Here is a 14,397-nt window from a genome sequence, read left to right as displayed (position 1 = left end):
TCGCCCATCCAGGTTTGATACATGAGACAGGGTGCTCAGGGCTGGTGCAGTGGGATGACCCTAAGAGATGGGATGGGGAGGGAAGTGGGAGGGGGGTTCAGGATGGGGAACACATGTAAACCCATGGCTGATTCATATCAATGTATGGCAAAAATGATACATTAGTGTTTATAATACTGTAAAGTAAATAAACTCCAACTAAAATAAATAAATTAAAAAAAAAAAAAAGCAAGCCTTCCTCAGTGATCAACGTAAAGAAATAGAGGAAAACAGCAGATTAAGAAAGACTAGAGATCTCTTCAAGAACCTTAGAGATACCAAGGGAACATTTCATGCAAAGATGGGCACAATAAAGGACAGAAACAGTACGGACCTAACAGAAGCAGAAGACATTAAGAAGAGGTGGCAAGAAAGAACTACACAAAAAAGTACACAGAAGAACTATACAAAAAAGAGCTTCATAACCCAGATAATCACGATGGTGTGATCACTCACCTAGAGCCAGACTTCCTGGAATGGGAAGTCAAGCGGGCCTTAGGAAGCATCACTACAAACAAAGCTAGTGGATGTGATGAAATTCCAGCTGAGTTATTTCAAATCCTAAAAAATAATGCTGTCAAAGTGCTGTACTCAACATGCCAGCAAATTTGGAAAATGCAGCAGTGGCCACAGGACTGGAAAAGGTCAGTTTTCACTCCAATCCCTAAGAAAGGCAATCTCAAAGAATGCTCAAACTACCGCACAATTGCACTCATCTCACACGCTAGTAAAGTAATGCTCTTCTTTAAGCCAGGCTTCAGCAAGACGTGAACTGTGAATTTCCAGATGTTCAAGCTGGTTTTAGAAAAGGCAGAGGAACCAGAGATCACATTGCCAACATGTTAGATCATCAAAAAAGCAAGAGTGTTCCAGTAAAACATCTACTTCTGCTTTACTGACTATGCCAAAGTCTTTGACTGTGTAGATCATAACAAACTGTGGAAAATTAATTCTTAAAGAGATGGGAATACCAGACCACCTGACCTGACTCCTGAGAAATCTGTATGCAGGTCAAGAAGCAAGTTAGAACTGGACATGGAACAACAGACTGGTTCCAAATAGGGAAAGGAGTACATCAAGGCTGTCTATTGTCACCCTGCTTATTTAACTTATATGCAGAGTATATCGTAAGAAATGCTGAACTGGATGAAGCACAAGCTGGAATCAAGATTGCTGAGAGAAACATCAGTAACCTCAGTATGCAAATGACACCACCTTTATGGCAGAAAGAGAAGAACTAAAATGCCTCTTGATGAAAGTGAAAGAGGAGAGTGAAAAAGTTGGCTTAAAGCTCAACATGCAGAAAGCTAAGATCATGGCATCTGGTCCGATCACGTCATGGCAAATAGATGGGGAAACAGTGCAAACAGTGTCAGACTTTATTTTTCTGGGCTCCAAAATCACTGCAGATGGTGACTGCAGCCATGAAATTAAAAGATGTTTACTCCTTGAAAGAAATGCTATGACCAACCTAGAAAGTATATTAAAAAGCAGAGACATTACTTTGCCAACAAAAGGTCCATCTAGTCAAAGCTATGGTTTTTCCAGTAGTCATGTATGGATGTGAGAGTTGGACTATGAAGAAAGCTGAGCACCGAAGAATTGATGCTTTTGAACTGTGGTGTTGGAGAGGACTCTTGAAAGTCCCTTGGACTGCAAGCAGATCCAACCAGTCCATCCTAAAGGAGATCAGTCCTAAGTATTCATTGGAAGGACTGACGTTGAAGCTGAAACTCCAATATTTTGGCTACCTGATGCAAAGAACTGACTCATTGGAAAAGACCCTGATGTTGGGAAAGATTGAAGGCAGGAGAAGGGGATGACAGAGGAAGAGATGGTTGGATGGCATCACTGACTCAAGGACATGAGTTTGAGTAATCTCCAGGAGTTGGTGATGGACAGGGAGGCCTGGCATGTTGCAGTCAATGGGATCACAAATGTCGGACATGAGTGAGCGACTAAACTGAACTAAAGCACTTTAGATTCCTACAGTCTAGTTGGGGATGTTCAGGGAGCAACAGGGACCACAGCAGTGTTCTTCAGATCTGCACATCCATTTGCCTCTCCAAAAATCCATTTCCTCTCCTTTCACCCATTTCCTGCTTTTAAAAAAACATACAGCACTTAGCAAAGGCTTTATGTTAGTTATGAGACAAAGAAGGAACAGGAACTAGCTCTGTAAGTAAAAGGTTAATGGAAAAGCAAACCCTTTATATTAACTCCACCTTACCGCAACTATTAGCTATGTTATGCTTTGATCTTTTCATTTATGCTCACTCACATATATTATGGTCAATATCTTTGAAAAAATAAAAACATGTAAGAATAAGCATGTTAAGGACCTTTCACAAACCAAGTGACAGTAGGCTTTTATTAACATATCTTACAATGTTGATTATTCCTAGTTTTGTAATTTCTGCTTAATTATAAAGATTGATTTAGCTTCTACAGTAATGTACTGTATTTAAATGATGATTCATACAAGATATCACACCAGGACATTTTCTTGAATAATATACACACATCACTCTAACTTGGACCTGTTATTTTTAAAAGTGGGTTTATAAATGGGACTTATAAAAGTTATGGGGGAAAAATTAAAGTTCTAGTTTAGCAGCATGCATGTATGTAATTCAAGTACAATTTTCAACCAAGTGCTTTTTAAAATTTTACTGGTGACTAATTCACCAATATCAAAATAAACACTATCAAATACCCAAATTTTAATGTTAAGGCTAATATTTTCACTTCACATCCATATGCACAACCATAAAACATTCCATTTTAAATATGTAGTAATCAAAGTCTGAATACATCACACCATGTATATATAGCATCAGAGTTTCAAACTGTAGAATTATCCAAGTTCATGAATCCTGTAACAGTATTTACTAGAGATGTAAATTAGCATTTTGTTCTTCAACCACACTTACAAATGGTCTGGTATCCATAATGACCAATGCAAAAAATAAGACAGGCTGAACTTATGATACAGTATTTTAAAAAGTAGCAATGTGTTGGAAAGGACAGCTACTTAATTAAACAGAATCATTCTAGTCTTTCAGAGAGTTACCTTAATATTTTGGAAATGTATATAAAAATAGCAAGCTATTTCCATGTGTTTTATTGTAGGTCCATAGGTAATCTTTTGATTTTTTGAACATATTTGAATATTTACTGTTCTATTTTAATGCAAGGCCATCATTTAAAGTCCATTTTTATATCCTGTAGTATCATGTCATTCAACAATTTTTAGAACACAGATCTGTGATTTTATTTTACCATTAGATGTTTTTTAGTTTATTTTTACACATAAAAATGTAATTTTATATAACAAGCCATGGAAGTCCAAAGTACCAGGAATTGCTTGATAGCACTATATATATTAAACAATCATCAAATTATTGAATCATTTGGAAGAAAAATTGTGGCAGCAATATATAACATGCTTTTCTGTAATCTTCCTTCTGTAAGTACAGAGTGGGTTTTAGCTCAATCATTTCCATTCTTACTGACTTAAAAATCCTACAAACATAAACTGCTTTTCACAGCAGCTTCAAACAAGAATGCAGGTGTACAGTTCACTCATGAGGATCATCACCACTGAGCCGGTTTTTTTTTCCCTTTTAGGAATCCAAGCAGAAATAACCATGATTACACTGCACAAATACAATACAGATGAACCTCTTGAGCTGATAAGGAAAGTTCCAAAACTATGCTCCATTTGTGGGGAAGTCAGAGCTTTTTTCCAATCCAATCATTTAAACAAAAACTTGGTTGGTAATAAAAGGTGGACATGCACAGAATCAAAATCTGCCATGTGTATGTTCTTAAAACTTCTGATTTTATAATAAAATCTATTTGCTATTATCTCAAGTAATTTATCCAAGTGAAATGGCAAATTTTGATTTTTAGGGACTCCCCCAACCACACAAATGCCCCGCTAAAAGTACTGTATTATATTAACAGCAGCTATCTACTTATTTTACAACTATTTCAATTATTTACCTGGGGAGAATATTTATGAAATTCCTGAGAATGAATTAAGTTTTCAGCAAAGCCTTAAACTTTTAACAGGTTCCTCACAATAAGAAAAAATTGTAAAGTTCTACTATTAGACCAACTTTTACTATACAATATTTCACATAAATCATGTTTTACATTTTTTTCTAATTACATACAGCAAAAATCTCAAATCAACACAAGAATGGCAGAGGGAAAGGATGCATTATGTTTAGCAGATGCAAATTAAAACACAGATATAAAGAAGCAGTAAAACTTTAAATAAATCACATCCACTCTAAATATCAATGAAAAGCAGATATGCACTGTTGGGAGAATCATTTTAAAATGATTTTGTCAACAAGTTGTGCTTCTTATTAATTGTGGACTTAAACAAAAAAGGACCACTAAAGAATGGTTTAACTTGTTATGCTCTCCAGATACTTAAAAAAAAAAAATTATTATACCATTAATGTGATTACCAAGCACCTAATTTTGGAAAGGCTTTAAAATGTATGTTTTCTTTTTTTCCCTCAGCAAAAGCGTTAATCTCCCAAATTAAGTTAAAGCTTATTGTTGATAAATTCTTAATGAAAATGATATAATGAAATGCCAACGTGGAAGTCACAGCCCATTGTAATGTGGACCCCATCTTTTATTGATGTGATCAAAAGTATGAGAAATCCACTGTTGTTCAAGAACTTTGTATCTTTCTTTACAAATGTAGAGAGGCTTGCCTCGCCTAGAATGAAAAGAAAAAAAAAAAGCATTAAAATAATATAATACAATGAAGCTTTCACACACGTTTTAAAAAATAGATTCTCTATGGCAAATATCTCACCTAGGAAATTGGTTTATTTCATATTTCCTTAACATCCTAATGGGGAAAATATCCCCCCACATAGAAACAACTCTAAATTAATGACTGCCAGAATTTCTTAATATAAAGAGTAATTATTATTATCAACACAATTACAAAGCCAGGAATGGCACATTATTCTTACTGGCCAAAGTTGAATAAAACACAAGGATATATCCATGAACATCTAACCTAAGATCTCGGTCTTCCTCTCCATGAGCATCCAAATACACAGAACCCCAGAGGCAGAAGCGGTGGCCTCGAATGATGATAATCACTGATGCATTGATCAAAAGGAAAATCCCTGTTCCAGCACCACAGTTCTGAGAATGCTAAAAAATAAAAAAATGTGAATGAACTTCATAAGCAAATGGACTTCACAAGAAAAGAAAATGAATAATGCCTTAATTGTCTTCTTAAAATAATAGAAACATTTAAATTTTTTAAAATAAGATTTCATCTAAGTTAAACTTATAGTCTCATTCTTAATCCTTTATTAACAATGCATTAGGAAGAATTTGGATAAGGATTATCTAGGAACCCAATTAAGAGCTAACCTAAAACTAATTCAGAGGCTAGTGTCTATAACAGCATATCTAATGGTTGTTCCACTGCATAACATCTAAACATATATTCCATTAAAGGGCAGGAGAGGGGAGTAGGGAGAGGAACAGAAACTGCAGTTATGAAAGGTTTTACTCGTAAAAAACCTTAGGTGGGTGTTATTGTTGCTGTTTTGTTTTTACCCTTCTACAGGATGTAAAACAACAACAAAATAAGATCCTTATATGCATCATGTATTTAACTCAAATAATAGTTAAATTTGAAGTTGGTTTGACCATATTTTTGTATGTAATACACACTGCATTGTATGTAATACACACCACATTTCCACGTGATATGAGATTTGAGCTTCCATAAATTTTATACTATTTACTCTTGCTTACCAATACACATTCACAGTAACTTTGTTGCTTGCAGCAAAGTCCTTTCAGGCATACAAAAGTACCACAAACAAGGCAAACGGCAGGGTCTTTAGGAACCTTGGTGCAGACACTACAGGTTTTTCTGTGGTAGTACTGGAAAATGGTGTTATAATTTTCAGGCAACTGTAGAAGGTGTGGCAATTTCCATTTTGACTCTTGGATAAGCAATGCCTAAAACATTATTCAAAAATATTCATTAGTCCTATGTATTTAAGTTACTTATACAAAATATTTGTTTTTTAAAGGCTGTTTTCTTTTTTAAAGAAAATCTGTCTCCAAGAATGTGGCTTTTTTTAATTAACACTCTTGCCATTTCCATTTTACAAAAGACTAAAATAGTCCTTCAACAATTACCATTCTCTATTTTAATATATTCTATTTTAATTTAAATCCCTTTGTGGCACCAGTGGTAAAGAACCCGCCTGCCAATGCAGGAGACATAAAGAGACTCGGGTGTGATCCCTGGGTTGGAAAGATCCCCTGGAGAAGAGAAGTGAATGGCTACCTACTCCAGTATTCTTGCCTGGAGAATCCCACGGATAGAGGAACCTGGCAGGCTACAGTCCATGGGTCGCAAAGACTCAGACACAACTGAACAACTAACACTTTCACGCTTTTTCAATTACTACATGATGTAAATTTTAGATTAAGCACCCTAGAACATTTAAATTTCTTATTATTTTAAAAGAAAAATATGAAATATAACGAAGGATGCAAGGAAAATATATGCAGATGTATTTGTTTTTAAATATTCTTGATGTGTAATTTTAAACAGTTACACATCTTTCAAAACTAAGTTTTGGACCTTTCTTAGATACACAAAAGGACACTTGGTGGCTCAAATGGTAAAGAATCCGCCTGCAACACAGGAGACCCGAGTGTGATCAAAGAATTCATTGGCTTTTTCTTTTGGGGAAGATCGTGGTTATAATTTACATTTCTATTTCAGTACTTTATAATCTGGAGTTTCCTCTCTAGAAGATGAAAAATCTTACACCTCAAGCTGTTAAGAGCTTTTATATCTGTCAGTGCTAGGGCTACAATTCTTTTCATAAATTTTGTCAGGAAGTATGAAAAAAAATAACAAATCGGATAAATTTCCCTAAAGGGTATTTTGTTCATTTTTTTTGTAGTTATATAAAAATACTGGAAATAGCATTTATGTTTTTTCTAAATGCTACTTCCTTAACACTTAAAAGAGATACAATGTAGTATGAATCTATATTTTAAGAAACTGTATAGAGGTTGGCAATTCACCTGGTGATCTTCTCACGGTACTGACAGCCATAATACATCTTAATCAATGTAATAACCAAATATCCAGCTTGGTGTTTATCAGTAAGTTCATGGAAAAGTGGCCATGGAAGCAAGGATAAGGATAATATATGTGCTTACAATATGCTATTTGCCATACACAGTGCCCAACTCTTGACTCCAAAGACTGCATATTCTGTAATGAGTTGATTAAATATGGAACCCTTCCATCAGTGGAAAGAACAGCAATTTGTCCTCACTGACCTTGACACTTACCTAGATTAGGTTGTAAATTGCCCAGGAGCATACACCACATGGTCTAGTCTAGTCAAAGAATTTTCTTCATACAGAAAGAGTAAGGCAAGAAGTGGATGTCTATGAATTAATTGATCTTAACTGGTAGTCAATCATCTGAAAAACTCATTGGTCTTTTAAATAATCTACTTTGCTGATTAATTTTTAGATGGTACCAACTAAAAGAAAACACCTGTAGAATGAGGTATATGGTCCTACAGAATGAGGTATATGAGCTAAACAAGCACCAGTACACAGGGTGATTGCTCCCTTATGGATGGAACGCACAAATTTGGGAACCAGGGGGTGACATCTCTCATAATTAGACCTAAGATTTTGCTGTTTAATTTCTGTTTAATCCCTGATATTCTGGATTCTTCTGTGGTTTTAGTACTATCATAAGGAAGCCGTGTACTATCCTCCATCAAGGGACATCTTAACAGTTCTACTGAATTAAGAACTAAATGTCTTTGACCATTCTAGGTTCCCTAGACCATTAGGAAGTCTGAATTAAGTATTCTCTTACCTATTAGCATGTAACCACTATAGCAAGTGAGTGTTACTCTTTTTACATACCTTTCCTTGTTCAGCATGTCTTTCAGTAAATGAATTTATCTCAAAACACCATTGAGATATAATATCAAATGCTGGAACTGGCCAATCCAGACAGGAGGCACTGATGAATGGATGTTCTGTTTGGTAGAATGTTGGCAGAAGTCCCAGGCAGCTGGAAAGAACTGAAAATTCTTCTTCTTCCTTTTAGATATAAAACAGAAAATTCTCAAGACATTTCTCATGAACATTTCCCACTACAGATACTTTAAGTGTCATTCTCATCAATTACTTTTGGATAGTATGAAAACTTTCTTAACTGATTCAACTAAATAAAGTAAAGGGAGTAAGAGGAGCAAAGAAAGAAAAAGGTTCCAAGATGTTATATCCAATATTCCCATAATATTTCTCTTTGAAATTTAACTCTTAAGTACCATAGCATCTGCTTCATTTATACATTTACATATTTTAAAAATAGCACTGTCAGTTATCTATAGACTATCTGATGGTCTATAGAATCTAGCTACACTAGGAAGTCAAATGTTAATATGGAGCAAAAGGACAGTGACTTTTGGTTAAAAAGACACAGACTGTCAGTGCGGATAAAGAAGAATAGTGAAAACATGGAATTCACAATAGTAAATAGTGTAAACTGCAGTCTCTGAAGGGATTTGCAGTCTTGGTCTCAGGCCCCCTGGTCAGTCATGCTCTTTCACATAGTTGTATTCCTAGCCCTGGTGCCTTTATTCCTAGGCTTCTTTATCTGAGGCCTTGGGCAGGGGACACTTTGACATTTCTGTCAAGGCCACCTTATGAAGGGAAAAAGGTGAAACCCTGAAGAAACGTTTTGCCATTCTGACTCAGTACCCAGCACTTTTCCACTCCTGTCCCAACCCCCTCACCCCCTCTCCACCTCAGAATTCATAATACTGAAACAGCCTTCTGTTTGAGACTCCCTTAACGTCTGTGCTGATCCATTTGACCCTCAACTGGTACACCACTTCATTCTATGAGGTGATGAAATGAGGAATCAGCATTTCCCCTGGTTTTAGCCTCTTGCTTATACTATCATGGTAAGTGATTTAAAGGCTTAACTCTTTCATCTGTGGCTTGCAGCTTTAATCAACCAGTCCAGTACCTAGCAACTCAGTTCTCTCTCTCCCAGCTTAGCTGAGCTCCTAACATTTACATGTATCCATCTTATTGATCTTTGCAAAGAACCAGATTTTGAACTCATTGATGGTCTACGGCCATTATCACCCTGAACGCACCCCATCTTGTCTGAACTCACTGATTTTCTCTACTGTTTCACTACTATGTCATTGATTTCTGCTCTGATTTTTGTAATTTTTTAAAACTTGCTTTGGATTTAATTTGCTCTATTTCTTTTTTCATAAAGTAAAAATTTAGATAAATGATTTTAGACCTTTCTTCTTTTCAAATATAAGCATTTGAAGCTGTATTTCTCCAAGAAATATTTTAGTGGCATTTCACATTTTTGCTACACTGTGTTTTCATTTTCACTCAGTTTAAATGTTCTCTGGTATCCATGTGATTTCTACTTTGATACTTAAGTTATTTAGAAGTATACTACTTAATTTTCACATACTTGGAGATTTGTATATTTCTTTCTGTTATTGATTTTCTAATTTAATTCTGTGTAGTAAGAAAATTGTTTTGTGATTTCAATTCTTTTAAATTTATTGTTACTTGCTTTATGGCTTGGCATATGGTATATTCTACTAAATGGGCCACATGCATTTTTAAAAATATGCATTCTGTTATTACTGTCTGGTGAAGTATCCTATAGATGTCAGTTATATCAAGTTGAATAATAGTATGGTTCAAGCATCATTTATACCAGTTGATTTTCTGTCTATTTGTTACTGATTACTAAGAAAGAACACTGAAGTTTGCAGCTATAATTGTGGATTGTCTATTTCTTCTTTCAATTCTGTCAATTTTTATGTAATTTGGGGTTCTGTTGTTTCATGCATATATATTTATAACTGTTATATCTTCCTGCCCTATTGATTAAAAAAAAACAATGAATTCAAACTATTTAATGGAATGGTCAATTATTTAAGAGAGAAGGAATAATCAATGGCTTAATTCTGATATACTGCATGCAGGCTTCAAAGACCATAAATATGGTAAGTGACTTAAATCTCACAGAAAATTCCCTGAAAATGAATGACAAATAATGACAGGGTCATAATCCTATAAACACAGCTTGATTTACTTACCTTCTGGTTTCCTACTTTCTTTTGCACTTTCTTGCCTGCTCACACTGACCCACAGTTTTATAAAATAAATTAAATCAGTGATCATTCATTCAAGTTTTAACTGGCTACAAACTGAGTATTTTTAAATTCTAAAATTACATAAATGCCATCATATCTTAAAACAACCAGCTTGTTGGTCAACATAATACCCTTTAAAAAGGATACTAAAAGCAAGTGATGATTAGTGATAAATATATCAATATGAAAAACATATCAATATGAATACTATCTTTTGTTCACATACTAGGGATTTATTATCACAGATCTAATAAGAAACTCCTCTAACATAAAATCTTAGTAACATTACCATAAAAATGGGTGGATATTAACAAATAAACAAGTAACGATAATAGTAAATATTCTAAATATTTACTTCTTTGCATTGGAGTAACATATTCTTGTATGGGGGATTTCCTTGGTGGCTTAGATAGTACAGAATCTGCCTGCAATGCAAGAGACCCGGGTTTGATCCCTGAGTGGGGAAGATCCCCTGGAAAAGGGAATGGTTACCCACTATAGTATCCTTGACTGGAGAATTCCATGGATAGAGGAGCCTGGCAGACTACAGTTCACGGGGTCACAAAGAGCCAGACACGACTGAACAACCTAATGCTTTCACCTTCATCTTTGTACGGCAGTTCTGGATATTGATATAAGCATAATACTGTATATTTTTAAAAATTAGTTAATTGTTTATAAAAAAGGTTCCCTACTCTCTACCCAAACTTATACCTGGCAGCTAGGTAAATCTTCCCCAAAAAGGTGGTGCTGAAGAAGGCTGGTGATTCTGAGAAAAGGTAAGCAGAAGTCCTGTAAGTATTTTTCCATGGATTCAGGAGACCAAGCAACAGGGATAATCTAAAGTTAAAAAAGAAAATCAGAACAATTCATTCTATTAATGTAATAGACATAGCTTAAAAAGTCATGTTCATAATGTCAAGAAAATCTAAATTTTTAAATAACCACTACATCTGGTCTTAGAGCGTACCGTTGCACACTCCTGAGTTCCTTCTTCATGGTATAACTTTCCTTTAGACAGTTCACTTATCACAAAGCTCAATAACACTTCATAAGACTTTTCTGCATCACAAGTATTCTGGAAAAATTAAAAAGTAATTTCATTAGTCACTGAAAATTACAAAAACATTTACACTGGAAAGAATACTTTTTAATGACTATAATCATGACTATATTACTTTTCAAGCATGTAAAGTTCACTTTCTCAAAATCTGTGTAAAACAGCACACCTCTGGACTCACAATGAAATCAGGTAGGGGATTAAAGCTATTCCAATACTTCCTTGGAATACAAGTTACATGGTATATGTGTAAATGAACATATCTAAGTCATATCTTTTGTCCCAGTAATTCTCACTCCTGGAAATTCTTTCCTAAGGAAATAATCTCAAAAGAAAACAATAACTTTATGCCCATGACAATCACCAGAGCATTGTAACAGTGGAAAATTAGAAATGAACAACAAAAGGAAGCAGTTACCTAAATGATGACATATCAGACTATTTTATAGGCAGCAAATATAACAAATTTGAGCTACATAAAAAAGTGTTTATGGTGTGATATGAAAAAAGCTAACAAAAGTATATATACAATCGTTATAATGATATAAATCATATATACACAAAATATAATATGGACTGCAAATATTTTTTTTTTACAAGTTCTCTCAAATTCCTCAAATAGAACTTGTTAAAACAATTTAATATAAAAATAAACAGGACCATATGTTTATTACAAAATTACAGATAACATTAAATAACAGTCTACAAATTCAATAAGCTTAACGGCTATACTTTTTATAAGAAAGGAAAAATAATGGCTATTAATAAATTTAAGTTTATTTCAATAATGCTTTTCACATAAAGAAATGTACTTTTTACATTCACTGAAGTATTAAAAGTAGTTGCAAATTACTGTAAAGTATAAATTACAATAAAAGTAATAACTTGGTTGTGATGTTGTTTATTCTGTTCATTAACTACATTTTTAAGATAGTAAAATACAAGAACTGAGCAAGCACTGTGGGATATAAGTTTATCCCGGATTTTTAAGGCACTGATAGGACCACAGAATTTATCATTTGACGATACATCCTTTCTTACATGTTACTGTGCTCTCTTCAACTAGACTGTAAATTCCAAAATGTCAGAAACTATGCTTTATATCTTCTATGTCTCCTTTTACATAACAAAAATCTGAGTAATAAACACTTGCTGGATAAGTGACAGGATTTATTTTGGTAGTGGAGGTTTTGACCTTGCAACTTGACTGGATGTCTCTCTTTTTATAGTCAATTATTTGCATTATCTTTAATTACCCCTCTGCTTTCTGCCATATTGAAGCCATGTAGTATTATCACGTCTTGATAAACTATAAAAGTCTCTGACGCAGCAACTGCTATCCTGATATCATGTGACCCACTTCACCCTTGCCTAATTGATCAACAGGATTATTGATCACTTACCAAATATGTGATTTGTAGTTTACATATAATTTGCAAGAATCCATATCCCACTGGATATCAAAACAGCAACATATTATATTATGTTTTCAGAATTAATTTAATAAGAATAGCTCTTGAATAAGCAACTCAAAAGAAAATATTACCACAATTTTGCATTTTGTTAATCAATGTGACATATTTAAAGTTGTAAATATATACAAGACAGCCTAAAAGTCTAATTCAAAACACACTCCTTTGAGTAAAAGATTTATAGAGCCTAACAACAGAAACGTATTTCAAGTAAAACACTTTCCTACTTAGGGGGAAAATATTCCCCCCAATGATACTCATATCACCCATGCAAGTTATTGAGCAATAACTAGCTTTTAAATTATTATCAAAATCATTTTAAGTATTTTTTTTTACAAATAAGAAATACTATATCAGATCAGAAAGTCAAATATAATGTAGTAGTCACGGTTTTATATTGAGAACTCTCTCACCAGAAGAGTATTAGGTAAGAAAATAACTTTATTTCATGCATAAGAAGTCTTAAGAAATCATATTTTACATCAGCAATATCTGAATAAAGCAAAGAGTAGGTTCTTTGGTAAAGCTAAGAAGATAAGCTTTAAGAAGTAAAGCTTTAATTTTTTTAAGAAGAAGTAAAGCTTAAGAAGAGGATTTCTGAGACCATGGATGAAAGACCTAGGATCATGATCAGAAGAATCCCAATCAGAAGAATCCTGTGGGAGAAGTAGCAAATGTACGTGAATTAAATAAAGAAAAGAATTTAAGGGTTGAGAGATGCAACAGATGCTTTGCTGGGTAGATGCTTTGTCTAAATTATAGTGCTTCTTAACTTTTGGGGGTGACAGGCCCTTTGAATATATGCTAGATGCTATGGTCCTAAACCTAAAAGCAAATCAAGGGAAAGAAGCCCAGACTAAGAAATTCTGGTATAAATACTCTTAACAGAAATTCCACTAACCAAAACAATACAATTTATACTGATTGTAATAATGATTTTTTCCCCAACTAAACCTCATTATCAAATTAACTCTAAAATCTCTTTGAAAAACACACAGCAGCTATGTATTTTATTTACCATATTAGGTCTGTTTTTCATTGGAATTATCAAACCTGAAGATAAGAAATTACAGGGATGAAATGAATAAATGAGATTCAATGAAGAAAGAAAAGAAGGAAGAGACTAAAAGAGGAAAGAAGAGCTAAGGAAAAAAGGAAATTTTTTAAAGGAGGAATGAACAATACAAAATAATTACAGAAATCACAGTGATATCTCATTATTCATAAATATTATTGCTGCTATAATTTACAATCCTGTATATCTAAATGCTTAGATCTATGACAGAAAAAGCCAGTCATGTGGCAAACCAACCTATGGAATATTGCAATTTTTTGTTTTCATTCACTAAAGAAATTTATATGGCTATAAATTTCTAATTTATGTTCTGATAAGGATCTGCTCCATATTAAATGTTTTATTAAGCATTTTTAAAAACAGCTAACAATGATCAAATTGAGAAAGAGAACTGACAGAACAGTTACCTAAATTACTTCATGTTCCTTCCATCATAGATTTACAATTGTCTAATTTTCTGTCAGTAGGTCTCATTTTCGGAGAAGGCAATGGCACCCCACT

The 14,397-nt window shown here is 33.9% G+C and overlaps 1 protein-coding gene across 1 annotated transcript in view; it reads right to left on the bottom strand.

The window, feature by feature from the left end:
- Positions 1–2,378: 2,378 nt before the first annotated feature.
- Positions 2,379–14,397, bottom strand: part of UBR3 (ubiquitin protein ligase E3 component n-recognin 3) — a 155,498-nt gene continuing 143,479 nt past the window's right edge. Inside the window, exons 32-37 of the mRNA XM_043487759.1 lie at positions 11,260–11,367; positions 11,004–11,129; positions 8,011–8,190; positions 5,848–6,057; positions 5,093–5,232; positions 2,379–4,783 (exon numbers count right to left, since the gene is read on the bottom strand). Of these exons, the coding sequence (XP_043343694.1) occupies positions 4,666–4,783; positions 5,093–5,232; positions 5,848–6,057; positions 8,011–8,190; positions 11,004–11,129; positions 11,260–11,367 (882 nt within the window). The 3' untranslated portion in view covers positions 2,379–4,665. The remainder of the gene's footprint in view (positions 4,784–5,092; positions 5,233–5,847; positions 6,058–8,010; positions 8,191–11,003; positions 11,130–11,259; positions 11,368–14,397) is intronic.

Source organism: Cervus canadensis, chromosome 15 (genome assembly GCF_019320065.1).
Source record: "Cervus canadensis isolate Bull #8, Minnesota chromosome 15, ASM1932006v1, whole genome shotgun sequence".
In the NCBI taxonomy this organism is placed as follows: Eukaryota; Metazoa; Chordata; class Mammalia; order Artiodactyla; family Cervidae; genus Cervus; species Cervus canadensis.
The sequence above is the reverse complement of the archived record's forward strand: the minus strand, read 5'-3'. Positions and strand labels throughout refer to the sequence as shown.